Source organism: Drosophila elegans, unplaced genomic scaffold (assembly GCF_018152505.1).
Source record: "Drosophila elegans isolate 14027-0461.03 unplaced genomic scaffold, ASM1815250v1 contig_208, whole genome shotgun sequence".
Classification (NCBI taxonomy): Eukaryota; Metazoa; Arthropoda; class Insecta; order Diptera; family Drosophilidae; genus Drosophila; species Drosophila elegans.
Genome location: NW_024545578.1, coordinates 12,815,894 through 12,832,413, shown reverse-complemented (window position 1 = coordinate 12,832,413; position 16,520 = coordinate 12,815,894). Strand labels below are relative to the sequence as shown.

At 37.5% G+C, this 16,520-nt stretch overlaps 1 protein-coding gene across 3 annotated transcripts in view; it reads left to right on the top strand.

Annotated features, from left to right (window-relative positions):
• The window catches only part of LOC108135568 (serine/threonine-protein kinase NLK), a 74,044-nt gene that overhangs the window by 50,100 nt on the left and 7,424 nt on the right, over nucleotides 1-16,520 (top strand). For all 3 annotated transcript variants that reach the window (XR_001773917.2, XM_041708245.1, XM_017256327.2), the window contains exons 3-5: nucleotides 8,570-8,699; nucleotides 15,153-15,208; nucleotides 15,876-16,467. Coding sequence is in view for 2 of the 3 variants with exons in the window: in XM_041708245.1 (XP_041564179.1) it covers nucleotides 8,570-8,699; nucleotides 15,153-15,208; nucleotides 15,876-16,467 (778 nt within the window). In the remaining variant the exon portion in view is untranslated. The remainder of the gene's footprint in view (nucleotides 1-8,569; nucleotides 8,700-15,152; nucleotides 15,209-15,875; nucleotides 16,468-16,520) is intronic.

The window sequence follows — 16,520 nt, the reverse complement described above, 5'->3', positions numbered from 1 at the left end:
ATTATTCTTATACATTTCATTTTTTTTTTTTTTGGTTTGCATCTTTTATTTTTTTGTTCACCCTTTTTAATGAGCGGTCGGTTGTGAAAAGGAAATTCATACATTTTCCTGCCAAGCATAAAAAGAATAAACGGCATCACCTTGAACTTTTCTTTGGAAAATATTTTGCCCAACTTTCATGCGAGTTTCTGAAAGAAAAAGAAATAAAAGGGCTGTCGCAAATGAAATGGCTTTAAAGCGCAGCCAGGTGTAAAACGGAAATAGCCTAAAATGATGGCCTAAACAAAGAGTCTCAACTTTTTCCGGTACATTTTCTCTGATCGTTGTTGAAAGGATAAAAATCTAAAGAGGATTTGGCTGAGTTATAAATTTATGTGGCTATATGGTGGCTTTCCCTAATCAGATATTTAAGGGAGGGAGGCTCAGGGTGATAATATTTTTCATGGATATTATGGTTTTAATGAAATTTATAGGAAGATCTAAAACATAAACAAATAATAAGCTAAACACTTAATAATTACTTGGAAAACCATCGTTATTCTCGTTAAGCCTTCACAAAAATACCTTTTTTCCTGGTAATCCCTCACTCTGGCAGCCAGAAAAATGAACAAAACGAATTCCCGAGGCAAACTATTTCCACTGTTTTGCTCTCCCCTCCCCGCTTGACCTTTTTTTGTTTGTTGCTGGGCAATAATTAGACAATTAAGCGCATAATTAATTTAAAAGTAACCCGAAGACCCCCTCGGGCGGTCAGCCAACAGTGGAGCATAATCATGAGCCCAGTCGGGATAGGACGACTATCCTTTTTGGCCTTGGCCCCACGGGCAGGCCCAAACATGCAAGTGTTTGAAGAGCCAGGAAGCTGTGGGTTTTATGTAGAATCAGAGAAATGGCGATAGAGAAAGAGGAGTCGGGCTAAATTAAACATGCGAAGCACAACAAGAAATCGCTCGAGCATGCAAAATTACTGAGTGGGTGGGCTGGGTGGTTAAATCCATGAGAAATGCTGATGACGGTCTTAAGTATGAAGCGACAACAAAAGAAAAAGGGAATACATTAAGTCGAAATGATAACCGAACATTGGGATTACCCTAGAAATATTTTTAGTTGGCCAAATCTTAGCGCAAAGGAATATTAATGCAATGAGAGTAGTTTTAAATTAAATTCTTAAAAGTTCAGGAACTATAAACACAAAATTATTATGGCTTTGATTATTTTCAATGACTCTACCGTTTTACAAAAGCAACAAGGTTGCTAATTTTCCAAATTTTTGTATCACTTCAACACATTTCTCAAATTCCATCCCCAAAAATCTTGACTTGTCCTGCGATACCATAACCGCCCACTGTTACCCATTAGCAGCCTAATCAACCCAAATGTAGAGGAGTTGTGGGCGTGGCAGCTGGTGCTGCGGTGACGGGCCGCATCATTTGCCTCTGGGCTTTGTCCTTTGGCTATTTTTGGGCATTTCAGGAGCAGAGCAGAGCCACATCGCTCCATTGTTTGCGGACAAATTCGAACAAAAACGTAACGAAATGAAATGAAACGATTTTGCTTGGGTGCCCACGCGCGCTTTCAACATTTCGGTTGCTGATTCAAGGGCACATCATCGTCATCGTCATCGTCATCGTCATCATCATCATCATCATCATCATTATTTTTATATCCACCCACCCGAGGGTGGCGACGAAAGTTTATACCCCTCATTTTGGCATGTGTCAAATGCACGAGCCACAAACTTGTTTCTTCTATCTGGCGCCGATTTGGTTCGCTTTTTGTTTGTCTCTGGCACTTTGGTAATTTTCCATTACATAAAACACTCGATGCATATGTTGAGGCGCATTTGCGTCAGAAGCTGGAAAATGTGGCTGGAGAAAGTGTCATAATCAATCTGGCTGGAAAAGGGCCCCCACTCGATGCCCTCGCGGAAAAGCCAACATAAAATTTAAATTTCCAACAGATTTTTACATAATTGGTAGCGACAAGATCGACTTTACTTTCTGGCATTTTGCGACATTGCCATGACCTCTGAATAAATATTAGAAAGCTCTCTAAGCCTTAAAGTTTAAGGTTTAACTAAAAAATAATATATTCAACATGGGGCAAAACTAATATTGTAACTATTTTAATCAACGGAGATGGTATCTCTTTCTCTAATGCCTAAAACGCTTTAAAAAAATTCAATTATTGATTTTTAAATAAAGAATCAAAACATTTTATATAATTAAGTATTTTTACAATTTTCAAAACTTGACTACTTTTTTCTACGTTTTCTCTTCTCTTTTTAGGTAAGCAATTTAAAGGAGTTATAAGAAAGATAAACCTATTGAAACTTAAAGCCGGATAAGTAATATTGATATGCCCCCATCGATTAGGTCAACATTTTTCGCATGGTTCATTTCTCATGCTGCCAAAAATGAAGGCATAAATTTATGTCAAACATTTTCACTTTTCCCAAAACAATTACACAGAAAATTATAAAATTATGACAGCGCCGGGCCAAAACCTCCGCCTAACATTCAGTATATATACGTAAATATTTCATTTAATGTCTTTGGCAATTTGGCACTTTGTTGTTGGGCTCTTGTCATTTTTCATTCCGAACCAAAAGTCGGAGCAGCAGCAGCAGCAGCAGCAGCAGCAGCATTTTCTTTGGCATTAAAGTGAAATATGGCCAAGAACTCAGAGGCAACAAGGAAAAGCGGCAATCGAGCTAACGACATTGACAATGACTCTATTGTTTTGCTTTTGCCTTGGAAACATTTTTAATGTGTCCCCATTTTTCATAGTATACTTAAGTGCGAGACTCCGAGAGTTTTTGTGTATCGAAGATGAAATTTATAGTGAACCGGATTCGAGTGAAGTATGCAATCAAAATGGATTTTAATTGATTTTAGCGTCGTTCGGCTGTAAAAGTCATTGACTGCACATACTAGCAGACTTTCCCACCCTCGAAAAATTCTAAATTGCATAAATTTATTTCTCTCTTTCGCTCTCCGGCCGGAAAATGCCACGCCTACCACCTGCCTTTGCCTGCAGGCCATTTGTAAAATTGATTACGCGCATAAATTGAAGCAGACGACGACGACGACGACGAAATGGGGAAAAGGGCGTAAAAGAGACAGGAAGTGGGCGGAGAGGAAGACAGGAGATGGGGCGGAAAGGCGGAGATTGGGTTTTCCCAGCTTTTCCATAGATATTTGCCAACAGCTAGGCTAGTTTCAAATTGAGTTTTTAAAGCTGTTCCATGTAGTATGTGAATATTCGCTGTTTTATTTATATAATCAAATTCAATTAAGCCTAATTGGTTTAGTTCGAGTGTGTATGTATTTTACCCAACTCTCTCTCTCTCTCTCTGACTTTCCCCTTGTTATTTGCCCACTCCCTGGGGAATAAACCCCAAAGTTATTAGTCAATTAACAACAGCGAAAATGTTGCAATTAATGTTGCGCATTCACAGGGAGACAGAAATAGCAATACGAGCGAGTGAGCATTAGAATTCCCTGCTGGTATTGGTATCCATTGCCATAATTATAACAGTGTGAAATGGTTGAAACATGCGAATTAGTTTCTGTGGGTGGCGTCATTGGAAAACTTGGCCTAAACATGACGCATCTATGTATGGTACAGGCGACCAAATTATAGAGAGACCTCAAGTTTTCTTTAATATATATGTACATATAACTTTGGTTAAATTTAAAAACATTCAAAATGTATTTAAATAAATCTAGTTAACAATTTTCAATGTTGAAGTCTGAAAATCTACTATAAAACTCATAAGGAACTTGAAGCATTAATAATATACAAAATATATTTCTAAAAACAGACAATTCAAGGTGCTTGTTTGATGTGATTTTCCTTTTTAAAATGTTAATAGTTAATATAGTTATCGATAACACCTTAAGAATAACAAAACACCATCAAAGGGTAGTGACCAAAATTTACAAACTAGTATTTGCAACGTTTTTAAGAGAACGTTTGATTACGAGCAAACATTGTTTGTGAACCATATTTAATTAAAGAAGATTTCGTACATTTTCGTCACCGGTACAATGTACACCCGCATGAGTTTGCACTTCTCTATTCTCTGCTGGTGGCTGACCAAAATAATGGACACTGCGAAATGCCAACATCAGCAAAAGCTCAACAATTGGATGGCTCAGCACGTCACAGAGCAAACAAAGAGCAGGAAGAGAGGGACAGACAGACGCAGGGCAAGCGAGAGTGACAGAGACAATCAAAGCGATGTCAGGACGACAACAGAAATTAGTAATTTACACACAGGCCAAATTCGAAATGCGAAATGCCACCCCCATCAGCTCTGGACATGTGGCATATATAATGGGACTATAATTATAGCAAAACTGCAATTAGTAATTGAGGACTTTAATAGCGAAATGTGAGCAGGCAAATCAGATAAAGTTAATGCGCTTTTTCAAGGTGAATCAAAACACGATTTAAAGTGTGAACAACATATAAAACAATAGATCCATTAGTATAGAAAAAAATCATAGTATGGTTTTTGAAAATATACAGATTTTTGAATGATGTGTCAGACTTAAAATAAAATATTAAAAACACTAATTTCCGGATTTCACAATGAAAGTGCCCTAAAATAAAGGTTTGAATCGAGTAAGAATAACCAAGAAGAGTGAAACTCAGAACGTCGAGGGTTCAATGAACGCTTGATTCTAGAATGGGATGAAGAAAAAGGCAGTCAGACGACGACGACGACGACGACGACAGCGGCAGCAGGAAGTTAAAGGCCCAAAGGCAACAAATGCTCACTTGGATGGATCAGCTTTTGAGGCGGGGACTAAGAGAAGTGGGGGAAGGGGGAGTGGCTGGGCGAAGAATGTTTGATGATGAGTGCACAAGGCGATGAGTTATTCAAAAAGCATGTGCAAAGTGTCAGAAGAAATCAAAAATGAAATTATGTAAGCAGATGAGGGCGACCGGGTGCTGAGATATTGGTGCTGCTTGCCCATGGCTCGCACAACGCCTCTAAAAAGGGTCCAAAACATCATTTTTTTTTTAATACAAACAGTATATGTAAGTATACAAGGAATGCCAAAAAAAAATGGAAAAGGAATGAAATAATAATGTAAAGTTGAGGCAGATGTGACCCGCAGGCGAGGTCCGAACCCAAAAAGTCATTGAAAAGTTATTTTTCGGCTTAAGCTGCTTAAAGCATCCGAAAGGAATGTGCAATGGATTTAGACACGGGCAGTAATCGAATGGGGAACACTCTAAAACTAATATGGTACTGCTAATACAATGTTTTTATGTACACTTTAAAAAGAGCATTTAAATATCTGGAAAAGTATATAGCTATTTTCTTAACCCATTAAAAGTTGTAAACTTCTTTCAAGACAAAAAGCATATCCTCAGCAAATCCCGACGATGAAACTAAAATTCCCCATTGGAAATAGGATATATCCAACTGACCAAGAGTCAATCGAAAGGATATTTGAATTTGTTTGCGGCATAACGAAAAAAACGGAAAGGAAGAGATAGGAAAAATAAAATAAGAAAACGGCAAAACTTTGCGAGCATCAAAATGGCAATTTGAAGTTTTCCTCCCTTTGGTGCTTCCGACTCCTCCGCTTTTTCCTCCAGAGTTTAACCCCCATTTTTTCCCCACCCATAACCCTTTTTTGATTCGATTCCGAGCACTTGAACACGAAATGCACACACACACACACACACACACACACACACACACACAACTACACACACCTGGAGTAGAGCAAGACAATTGAAGATGGTTTTTATTCTCCAGTTCGTTGGTTACGATCAATCAGATTGAGGGAAACTATAACAAATTTTCAAGTTGAGTGGAGACAAGGCGACCAGCACAAATTGAAGGACAGACCTCGGGTCGGAGATGATAAATTATTGATCTCAGTGCGTTTTGTTGTCTTGGGTAATTATCATTTAGTTCTGGCACTTTTTGTTTCGCTTCGAATATATATTGCCGTTGGCCTGCTTTAAGACTAATTTCCCAACTGGTTCTTCTTTTTCTTTATTCTCTTAGAGAAAGACACGCACATGATAAATGATTTCCCATTAACTGACATTGAAAGAAGGGAAAAAGAAACGAAACAATATCAGAAATTGCAGCAATGATGTAAAAGAAAAACCAGTGGGAGATGGACCTTTAGTTGGGCAGGGGGGAGGGGGGAGGAGATGGGCTCAATCAAAGGCGAAGGTCAGAGGGGGACGGACTAACCCACTCGCCTCCCTCGCACAACAGACATGCCTGCATTTTGTCATCCATCATCATCATGCCCTCTCTTTCGCCCCGTCTCTTGCCATCTCAGTCTGCCCCCTTTTATCATTCCGCATCATTCGTGTTATTTGTCCATGTATGTGGTCTTATCGGTTCGCTTTCTGTGGTTCCACTGTGCTGGCGGTAAACAATTTTTATTTTAACCCAATTCATCGCCAACAAAGTGAATTCTTGATTTTGAGATTCCTTTGCGCCGGCGACTTTGATAGATGACCAGAAAATATTAATGGGTGTGTCTTCTTCTCACTACGATGCGCTCTTTTTAAACTTTACTACGGTGAAAAATTGTTTTCGGATGAGAGATCTAGACCTAAAAAAAAATGCGGTCAATATGCCCATTAAATATTATTGCACACTTTCTTAAATAATAAACTCGCCAATCTAAGGCTCAAATTTATCTTGCCCTCGTTTTCCTATTGTTATTCCTTCAATTGTAATGCTATTTTTATACTTTCTGAGACATTTTAGAATGTTTTGTTGTTATGAACTTAAATGTCTTTGTATATTTGTCCATGCCATTACATCACATTATTCTTTTATTCAGTTGATGTAATTTGTCTGCCTTTTTTCCGTTTGTTGTTTTGCATTTTAGCATAATCGTTTCGTTCCTCATTATCATTAACACTTCTGACATTGTGCCTAGACGATTTTTATTCATTTTCCCAACTCAGACATGCAAATCGCTTTCTGCCTGCAAGAAAAGCGCCCTAATGTATGCTACACTCAAATTGGATGCTGACTCATCCAATGAGAAACAAAAACACACACACAGGCGCAGAAAGAAAAGGACGAAAAAGAAAGCAATGGAGCAACGCGCACACAAACCAATTCAATCTGCAGCAATTTGCTATAATTTTGAACGCTTAAATGTCGTCGGCCGAACGAACAGGGCTAAAAGATTTACGGCCCTCTACTATTCACACAGCAAAAGCAGATTTCCAAGCAGCCAGAGAAGGAATGAGAAAACAAGAAGATATTTTGGTAACTTGAGAAGCAAAAGATGCTGCGCAGTTTTTGGCTATTGAAAGCAAAAACCATAACAAAAATATTTTTCACCACAGACACGGCATTCGAAAAATGAGCACACAGAGAAAATATTATGTTGCAAAAAGTAATAAGTATAAAAATGTAAATAAATATTTCGATGTTTGGCTGGATTCAGTTAAATTTGTTTTTGTCTTTGAATCGAAAACCCGTATAAGTTTTTATTGATCGAATTTTAACTTATTTTAAAAGACATGTAAAAATTGTAAGCGTACTTTTATCGATAAGATTATTTGTATTTATCATTTCAAATTGTATGTCATAACAAAATGCATAGTTCAGTACTACATTCGGTTATACTTTTTAGCTGTGTAATGGAGTTTCTTGGAAAGAGTCGTGCAGACAGACGACAAGGACTTGGCCCCAGACAGGACAGGACGGTGACTAACACCGAGCCTCGGCCAATGGCATCATAAAAGTTTTCCATAAGCCGGCCCGACGCCTCTGTGCCGTCGGTGTTTGCATCCCCATCCCCATCCCCATCTTTATCCCCAACGCCATTTATTCTCCTTAATTTTTCGCCCAAACCTCAACCCCAACATGTCAGTTGTTTGACCTTTTTTTTGCGCACATTTTCGTATTGCTAATTTTGTGTCCATGTCTCTGTGGTTGTTTATCAATTGCTAGACAATACACATTTGCCTACTTTAGGCGCCATTTTGTAGGCTCGAATAGAAAAGTGATTTTTGCTGATGGCGGCTGAGGGGTTGACAAAACAAAAGAAAAATAACTCCTGGCATTGTCAAGGCAAAAAGTTGAACGAACTTTTAAACTCCATCGAATGTTTGTTTGTTTTCCCAGTCTGACTGATTTTGACTGTGCTTTGTCTGCTTTGTCAGAGAGTATAAAATGTCATTCATGCCAGGGGGAAAGAATTTCGCATCGAGGTCTGTTTATAATGCGACACTTGAGCGGTAAACAAGAACTTGAAGATTAACTTGGTCCCGGTTCAAAAACACAAGAATTTTCTCAACAACATGCTGAAATTACAATGTATATCCATTAAATTCAGGCAATTTACTGCAATGGTAAAATGACTTTAAAGAATAAATGCTAAGATATAATTTAATTAATTGAATTTTTGTAAAAAGTATTATTATGATTGTTTAATGTTATTTAAGTAATATACATATATATAAATTACAAAAAATCAGGACTCTTTTTAATAAATCACTGTCTTTACAAAATATTATCTCATATATTATTATAATTATATTTATATTTATTTTTCAGGGCTGTCACAGATCCTCGGGATGGACGTCGCGTGGCCTTGAAGAAGCTGCCAAATGTGTTCCAATCGTTGGTCTCATCGAAACGCGTTTTTCGCGAGCTGAAAATGCTCTGCTTCTTCAAGCACGAGAATGTAAGTGGAAAATTGCATCTTTTTTTCGTTTTTTTTTTCTGAGGTGAACTATCTTTATCGGGCATTTTTCGTTTCACTGGCGACATAAAAATTTAATTAAAATATTTACATACACACCACTTTGAATTTTGTCACTGCTGTGGACCTGCATTTATACATATATATCCTTTAACTCTTTTGTACGTAAAATATCACGTATACGACGTGACTGTCCGACTGCCTTTGGCTTATTCGCTCTTTTTGTTGCAGTGAATTTATTAACAATTATATTTTCCACTTTAGTCCCGGGCTCTTTTTCATAATATTTACAACTCAAACAGGACAGAGATTGCCGAAGGGGGAGTTTTTTGGGGGGGAAGAGCGCTTCGAAACCTCTGAAAAATATATCCCTTTCATGGAACATTTTCCACATTTCCCATTTTTTTACGCCTCCATTTAATGTCCGTTGTTCTCTGCTCAAGTGGAATTATTGTTCGCTGGAATTATTGTCATTAATTAAATGTTTGATGCGGCATGTTAATTTATTGAATTTAAACAGTTCTTCTTGAAGGGTTAAGCTCTGTTTCATTTTGCTTTTCAGTGAATATAATAAATTACAGGGCTGGCGAAAAGTAATTATAACGTGAAATATTGCAGAAAAGAGATGTGAACTCATTAAAAGATAAATAAAGTAGTTTTCCTTATAAAATCTCCTCGTTTTTGCGGTGTTTTATGACCTGGTAAATACATGTTTAAAATTCTCCTAAAAGATTAATTACTGCATTTATGATCAGTGTTGCCCACGCTATGTCAACATTTAATAAATGCAGAAAAATTATGACAAACAAATTTGTGCCCGAACCGACAAAAAATATGTGCATTGTCCAACATTTTGTGGCAGTTTTAAACACAGCCAATGGCGATGGTAATAAATGCATAAAATGCATTGAAATATATTAGTACATATGTATGCAAAAAAGAGAAACAAAAAATAAATATGGACAACTGTTGAGGGTCAAATGTTTTATGTGATTTCATGGGACATTTTCTTTAAATGTATTCTATCTGAATTGTCAGCGCTTATAATTTATTTACATATTCATTGCGATTGCGATTGCGCTGCACGTACTCATAGCTTTTAAAAGATTCGAGTGGCTTTTTTTTATAGAACCTTTGTCATGGTCCATATTTGGTATATTTGACATTTGCATTCAAAGTTAAAAGTCAAAGAAGAGGTTATTGCGAGACTTTAATGGTGTTATTATGTATCAGAAAACTGTCGCATACAATTCGCTGCACTCTTAAATGTCACGGCCTCTCCCCTCTAATATTTTCTATTTGCTAAATCATTTTCAGATTGGTTCAACTTCATTAGACATCAAATAGGCCGTGGGCTGTCTGGGAATCTAATGCCGAACGAGATGGCCAATATGTACAAATATCTCTACCATCTCTGTTTATCCATCATCATCATTTCCATCAGCCTACATGATTTCCTTTTGTATTTTTTTTTTTTATTTTTACTCGCGCTTGGTTGCGTGTGAATTTCGTAATGCAATAATGTCGAGGTATAGGAGAAGTGGGCGTTATAGAGCAGACAGCTAAATCCCCCTTCTCAGTTCTCCAATCTCGATTCCATATGTCGACAACAACAACACCAATTGCTGTAACACCTTGCCCAATATGCAAATTTGCTATTAATATGCATAAATTGCTGAAGGTGGGTGGATGAATCGCAGAAGGGGGAAGTAAGAGAAGCACAACGAAGGCGCGACTTTGTTGTCAACGCTTGAGTTATATGTATGGGTGCACAGAGAAAAAAACAACAAATTTTGACCTTCTTGGTTTATTATTAATATTGCTTAACCACAATATCATAATGTCATTTCGCTAGAATTTTTTGAAATTATGTTACACGCACTGAAATACGTAAAAACTTTTGAGAACTCTTCTGATTTACTGGATATATACTTAGTGTAATCAATATTAATATAGTATCCTAACATATATCTAGAATTGAGTTTGTTATTTAGAATGCCATGCTTTCACTTCTCAACTAAAAAAGATTTTCACTAAAAAAAATAAACTACACATTTTTCTCCTCATATTTTTGCATCTGCCAGTGTTTCCTGTTTCATTTCCTACATGACAGGCATCATTCAGAGAATGGCAAACAAGTGCAATTAACTCCAAGCGGTTAGCTAGAAAGAGAGGGATTGAAAAACTAGAAAGAGTCAGGGGTATAGGAACCCCAGACAAGTTGTTGACAAGGTTGGGTGGCGGAGGGGATCGGAAAAACACTGCGCTTGGCACGTGGCTACCTAGCATTTTATTGCAAATTGGGTTCTCCATATAGTTTTCATATGGACTGAACGGCTCAACTATTTATAACTCAATCAATGAAAGACCTCCATTCGAAAGTTGTAAGTTCAATGAGGAGGGAAATTGTGAGGCATTCATTTTCAAATTGATTTTTCGGTATTTTATTTGGGGTCAACATTGATTGAATGATTAAGGAAGTGCAAGAAATATGATGACAAATTACTATGTGACATTTGAGTGGTAGAATCAAATCAAAATTGTGTTTAAGAAGTAATTAAAATTTAGGTTTTGTTTGAAAGTTTAGAAATAAAAATATTACACAGACCAATTCGCAAGAGAATTTAAAACCTAAGATAATCAAAAGGTTAGCAGATAAGTTAATAAATATACTTTCTTTGGGCTTAATGATTGGGAGCCTTTATTTTTCGTATGATTTTAATCAGATTACCTATTACAACATGAAAATAAAATATTTTCCTTAGTTTTGCCTACTCCTTGACCCTTTCAATCAATCAAAATCTTGAATGATTTGTCGGTTTTTCAATTGCTGTCTGTGTTCACAAATGATTCCTCTCATGCTTTATACATTGCAGTTTAGCAAATCGCTGCAAAATGCTTGCGTCCATTATCCGTTGCCCATTTCAATTGCAAACCCAAAAAAATTTCAATAAAAAAGATTTACGCTTGGATTTTTTTGTTGTATTTTATTTCTTATTGCAATGTACGTGGCGCACATTTCAAAAGCATTTCTTACATGCAATTCGGGCGAGGCTGGAGTATTTTCTTATTTTTTTTTCTCCCATTTCTACGCAACCTCGAAGCTGGCTGACAACTTCTTCCTATTTCCCCGCTCTGTAAGATCTATCCTATATGTGGGATTTCGGTCCCTTTTCCGCCCAAAATGATTGAGTTTGACGCGCTGGCAGCATCAATTGCATGCAAATTTTGTTATTATCTGCATTGCTTTTGCACTCTTTGCTTTTTGCAATTGAAATGCCAATTTTCCTTGGTGCTCTTTGACGGATGTGTGTGTTTAGCGAGAAAAGAATGCCTTGATTTTTATAAGAATAAGCTGATCAGATAATCTAAGCAGAAAGGAAATACAGATTAAATTTGTGATGAAAAGGATACAAAAATGTAAAACTATAAATACCAATAAAGAAGGTTGCAAAAATAAGTGCTTATAGATAAAAATATATATAATAAAAGAATGTATAATTAAAACCCAAATTCTTTTAATAAAATTCTATTTTATTACAATATTCTACCACCAGTTACATAACTAGCAGGAAACGACCCAACTAAAAACCAAGTTGCCTTAAAAGTTTCTTGTAAACTTTAACTAGCCAAGAGTAATCAAAGGAAATTTATGTTGTTGCTTCTCAAGGTTTTGTTTTTTTTTTGTCCGAGTTGTAATAGTCAATTTCGGTGGAGTTTGTCCCCTCGACAGCCCCCACTCATTTAATTAGCCAACAAATATGTGTTGACAGCTGCTGCTTGACAATCTTTTAGCTAGAAATTTGTCCCTCAGCTTGAAATGAAAATACTTGTGAAGTCGAAGCGGTGACACTTTTGCTTTTGTTTTCACAGCGGCCTGAGGCTGGGGGAAAATTCGCTGGAAGCTGGCAGCTGGGGGGCCCAAGAGGAAGTTGTAGACAAGAGTTGGCGCTCAGTGGGTTAAGGAGGTGGGGAGGTGATGTGGTGCGGGCTTTGAGGTGGGTTAAACAACAACTTGCCACAGCTGCTGGTTGCAAGTTGAACACAAGTTTCACTTGTTTCCCTGTCTCTTTACTTAAATAGAGTTTTTTAGATATACAAAGAAATATATTTGGGGATTTTAAATTAGATGCTTTTCTTTAAAATAAAAGTCTTTATGAAATTGATTTTATTTTAAGTTTTTTAAAAGAGGTAAAAGAAGTGTTGGTTAAATACAAAATAATATAAAATGATTTAATTTTGTGTTTAAAAAAATATGTAAGAAACCTGTATTTAAAATATTGTACAAATGAAAATGAAATTTAAAAACATATTTTTCTTTAGGTCTTAGAAAAACAAAACAAGACACATTTAAAGTACAAGTATAGACATAATATTTCTTTCTGTGCTGCCAAGATCGAGAACTCAACCCAGTTAGCTGTTGTTTTTGGTTTTTATTACTAAGTTTGTTTTGCTAGCTAATAACCCCCCTGATTCTACTACTAGCCCCCTATATTTTCATGCACCACTTCAAGGACACTTGAAGCTGCCTTCGACGGTGTGTACAATGCATAAATTTGGTTTCTGATTGCAAGCCCAAGCCAAAATGTTAATTAGCTGCAAGCCGCACCGCACGTGAGACCCCAAAAAAAATAATGCTGCCCGAGTAATAACAATAACAGCCCAGCCGAGGCAGCAAATTACGCGCCTGCGCTGTGAAGTTAAGTGAAGTGCAGTGCAGTGCATTGCAGTGCAGTGCAGCGAGGTGAAGTGCAGTAAATGAAGTCGACCGAAAAAGAAACTACGAAAACCATTAAGAATCACTTGAAATTCGTATTCATTGTTGTTGCTTATTTGATGCCCTAACCAGAAAAATAATTGAACGGGTATGAGATTTGGTCATGATGAGTTTGCAGTATATAAAATCCACATGTGGATGCTTGCAATACTTAACAAAGCTAATTATTTACTAGGAAACACAAAAAGATTTGTGGCGCTAAGAAAACGTAAATTTGATAAGCATTTTTCAATCAAAAAAACAAGGAAATAAAAGTAAAAACATGTCAGTGGCAAGTTTTTTTTTAAATCTGTCTTTATGAAAACTAAATTTATTTTTACTATTTTTAATGTACAATATATTTATTTATTGTAAATTTAAATTCTAGCCTTAATCTACTGAAACCTAATAAATATAAACTATTTTATACAAAATCCGGAAACGTGGAACCACAAATAAAATTGCTGAAGATTTTTATGGCCCACATAGTGTATGCCAAAAGTCGCCCTGTTTCACCTGCTCGCATTTAATGCTTCAAACCGCAAACGCAACAAATGCAGTCGCTAAATTACAGCAGCGGCGCAGTCGCGAAATATTACAGAATTTACAGGCTGCCGAAGCGGACAAAGAAATAAATATAAAACAAAGGGGCTGCCAAAGGAGCAGAACTGTAACCGAAGGGGGGAATATCACGTCGTTCCTGTAGAGCGCAAAAAACTTTGCCACTTAAGACGGCGACGGAGATTCAGACTTGAAGACGGCGACGGCTTAGCAAGGCAACAAAAAACAAAAAAAATGAAAAAGACAAAAAAAAAAAACCAGTAACCAAAGTTGTCGGCACTTTTTGTTGTTGCGTTTGCAATGCGCCGCGAAAAGTGCTCAAAATTGTTGAACTGCTTTGGGCTTTGGCTACTGCCGACAACTTCGGGCAAGAGGGGGTTAAATGTGCAACATTGTGGCTGGCAACATTTTTTGCTGCCGCTGCTGCGGATTTAGGTTTTTCTCCCTCCACCTTTTTTTTTTCTTCGGTCACTTTACGCATTTTGCGGCCCAACAACTGGAGTTGGATAAATATTGTAAATTGATTTCAAATGGGTAAGAGGGTAGAAGAGTTGCTCCCCCTGTTAGATTTTTTGATGTGATTGCCTGCGAGTTCCTTCATCATCTCTTCACCGCAAGCGAAAATAAATCAGCGCTTGTCTGTCTGTCTGTCTGTCTGACTGTGGTTCTTTTTTCCCCTCATTTTTTTTGTAAATGTATATGAGTTTTTTTTTTGTATTCTGCTGACCGAACTTGGCCTCCTCCCCCACATGAAAGTGGCCGGACTTTGGCGTGTTTCTTGTATCTGCGCTCCGTCAGCAGTAGTATAACATCATCAAGGGGTCAACAAATTCCTTGGTGATTTTTCGCTTTGTGCCTTTTTACTTGCGGCATTTAATGTCTCGGCGGCGACACTTAACATGCAACTTGATTTTTATTGCAACTCCATAATTTATGACCAACCCCACGTAATCCCCTTCAAATGAGGTGTAAATTGTTGACTGTATTGTCTAGGGATTAAATTTAAATTTAAACTGCCAGTTCAATGACACTGAAGAATTTCCTGATTGTTGATTATTGATTATTGATATCGATGCAATTGTGTTATTGTGTGCTTATGTTATTTATTTATTTTGCAGGTTCTCTCGGCCCTGGACATTCTACAGCCACCGCATTTGGATTTCTTTCAAGAAATGTATCCTTTTTACAAAAAGAAAACTCAAAGAAATGTTTTTTTGCACGATAAAGTGTGAAATTTAGGCTAACGTGAAATTTCGTGGTTTTCAGGAAAAAATTCAAATTTCCTTATTAAATAATTGCGGTTTTGCAGCTTAAAAAGGTGTTAAAAGAGATATATTCTTTTAACCGTCTTTTAATACTCGGTTTAAATAGTTTAAAACATTTTTAAGCAAAATAAAGAGGTAAATTTCTAAGGAATATTAAAAAAAATTGAAAGTAATAATTTAATTTAATGATAAAATATTCAGTTTCGTGTTAAGTTCATTATTTAATTAATTTAACTATTTTTTGCAATCCCTATTATGAACTTGCTCGATTCTTCCATGAATATTCCAATTAAAAATCAAACTTATTTATTTTCATAATCTTTTTCCCTAACAAAACCCCAGAAACTAAAAAATTCGATTTTGCAAATTGTGTTGCCTGTTTTTCGAGCATCGCAGCCCAAACTTTTGGGCTAAAAGCAAATGTAACTAATTGAAAAAGTTTTTAAGCTCACACAAACAAGACAAAAAATGATGGGGAAAAGAAGAAGGGGAGTTTCAAACTTGTTGTTTGTTCTTTTTGGCATGTCGCTATCAAATTGGTTTCCACCTTAACCCCTCTTTCGAATCGATCAATAGCTATGTGATAACGGAGCTGCTGCAATCGGATCTGCACAAGATAATCGTATCGCCGCAGCACCTCTCCGCCGACCACATCAAGGTGTTCCTGTACCAGATCCTGCGCGGCCTCAAGTATCTGCACTCGGCCCGCATCCTGCATCGCGACATCAAGCCGGGCAATCTGCTGGTCAACTCGAATTGCGTGCTCAAGATCTGTGATTTTGGATTGGCCCGCGTTGAGGAGCCGGACCAGGCCAAGCACATGACCCAGGAGGTGGTCACCCAGTACTACCGCGCCCCAGAGATTCTCATGGGCGCTCGTCACTACTCGTCGGCGGTGGACGTGTGGTCGGTGGGCTGCATTTTCGGCGAGCTCTTGGGCCGTCGCATCCTGTTCCAGGCGCAGAACCCAGTGCAGCAGCTGGAGCTGATCACCGAGCTGCTGGGCACGCCCACCATGGAGGATATGCGGCACGCCTGCGAAGGTGCCCGCACCCACATGCTGCGCCGGGCGCCCAAGCCGCCCTCCTTCTCGGTGCTCTACACACTCAGCTCGCACGCCACGCACGAGGCTGTGCACCTGCTCTGCCAGATGCTGGTTTTCGATCCGGTAAGATATCCCACATTGGTGTAATAAATTTATAAAAAATTTCAAAAGCAAAT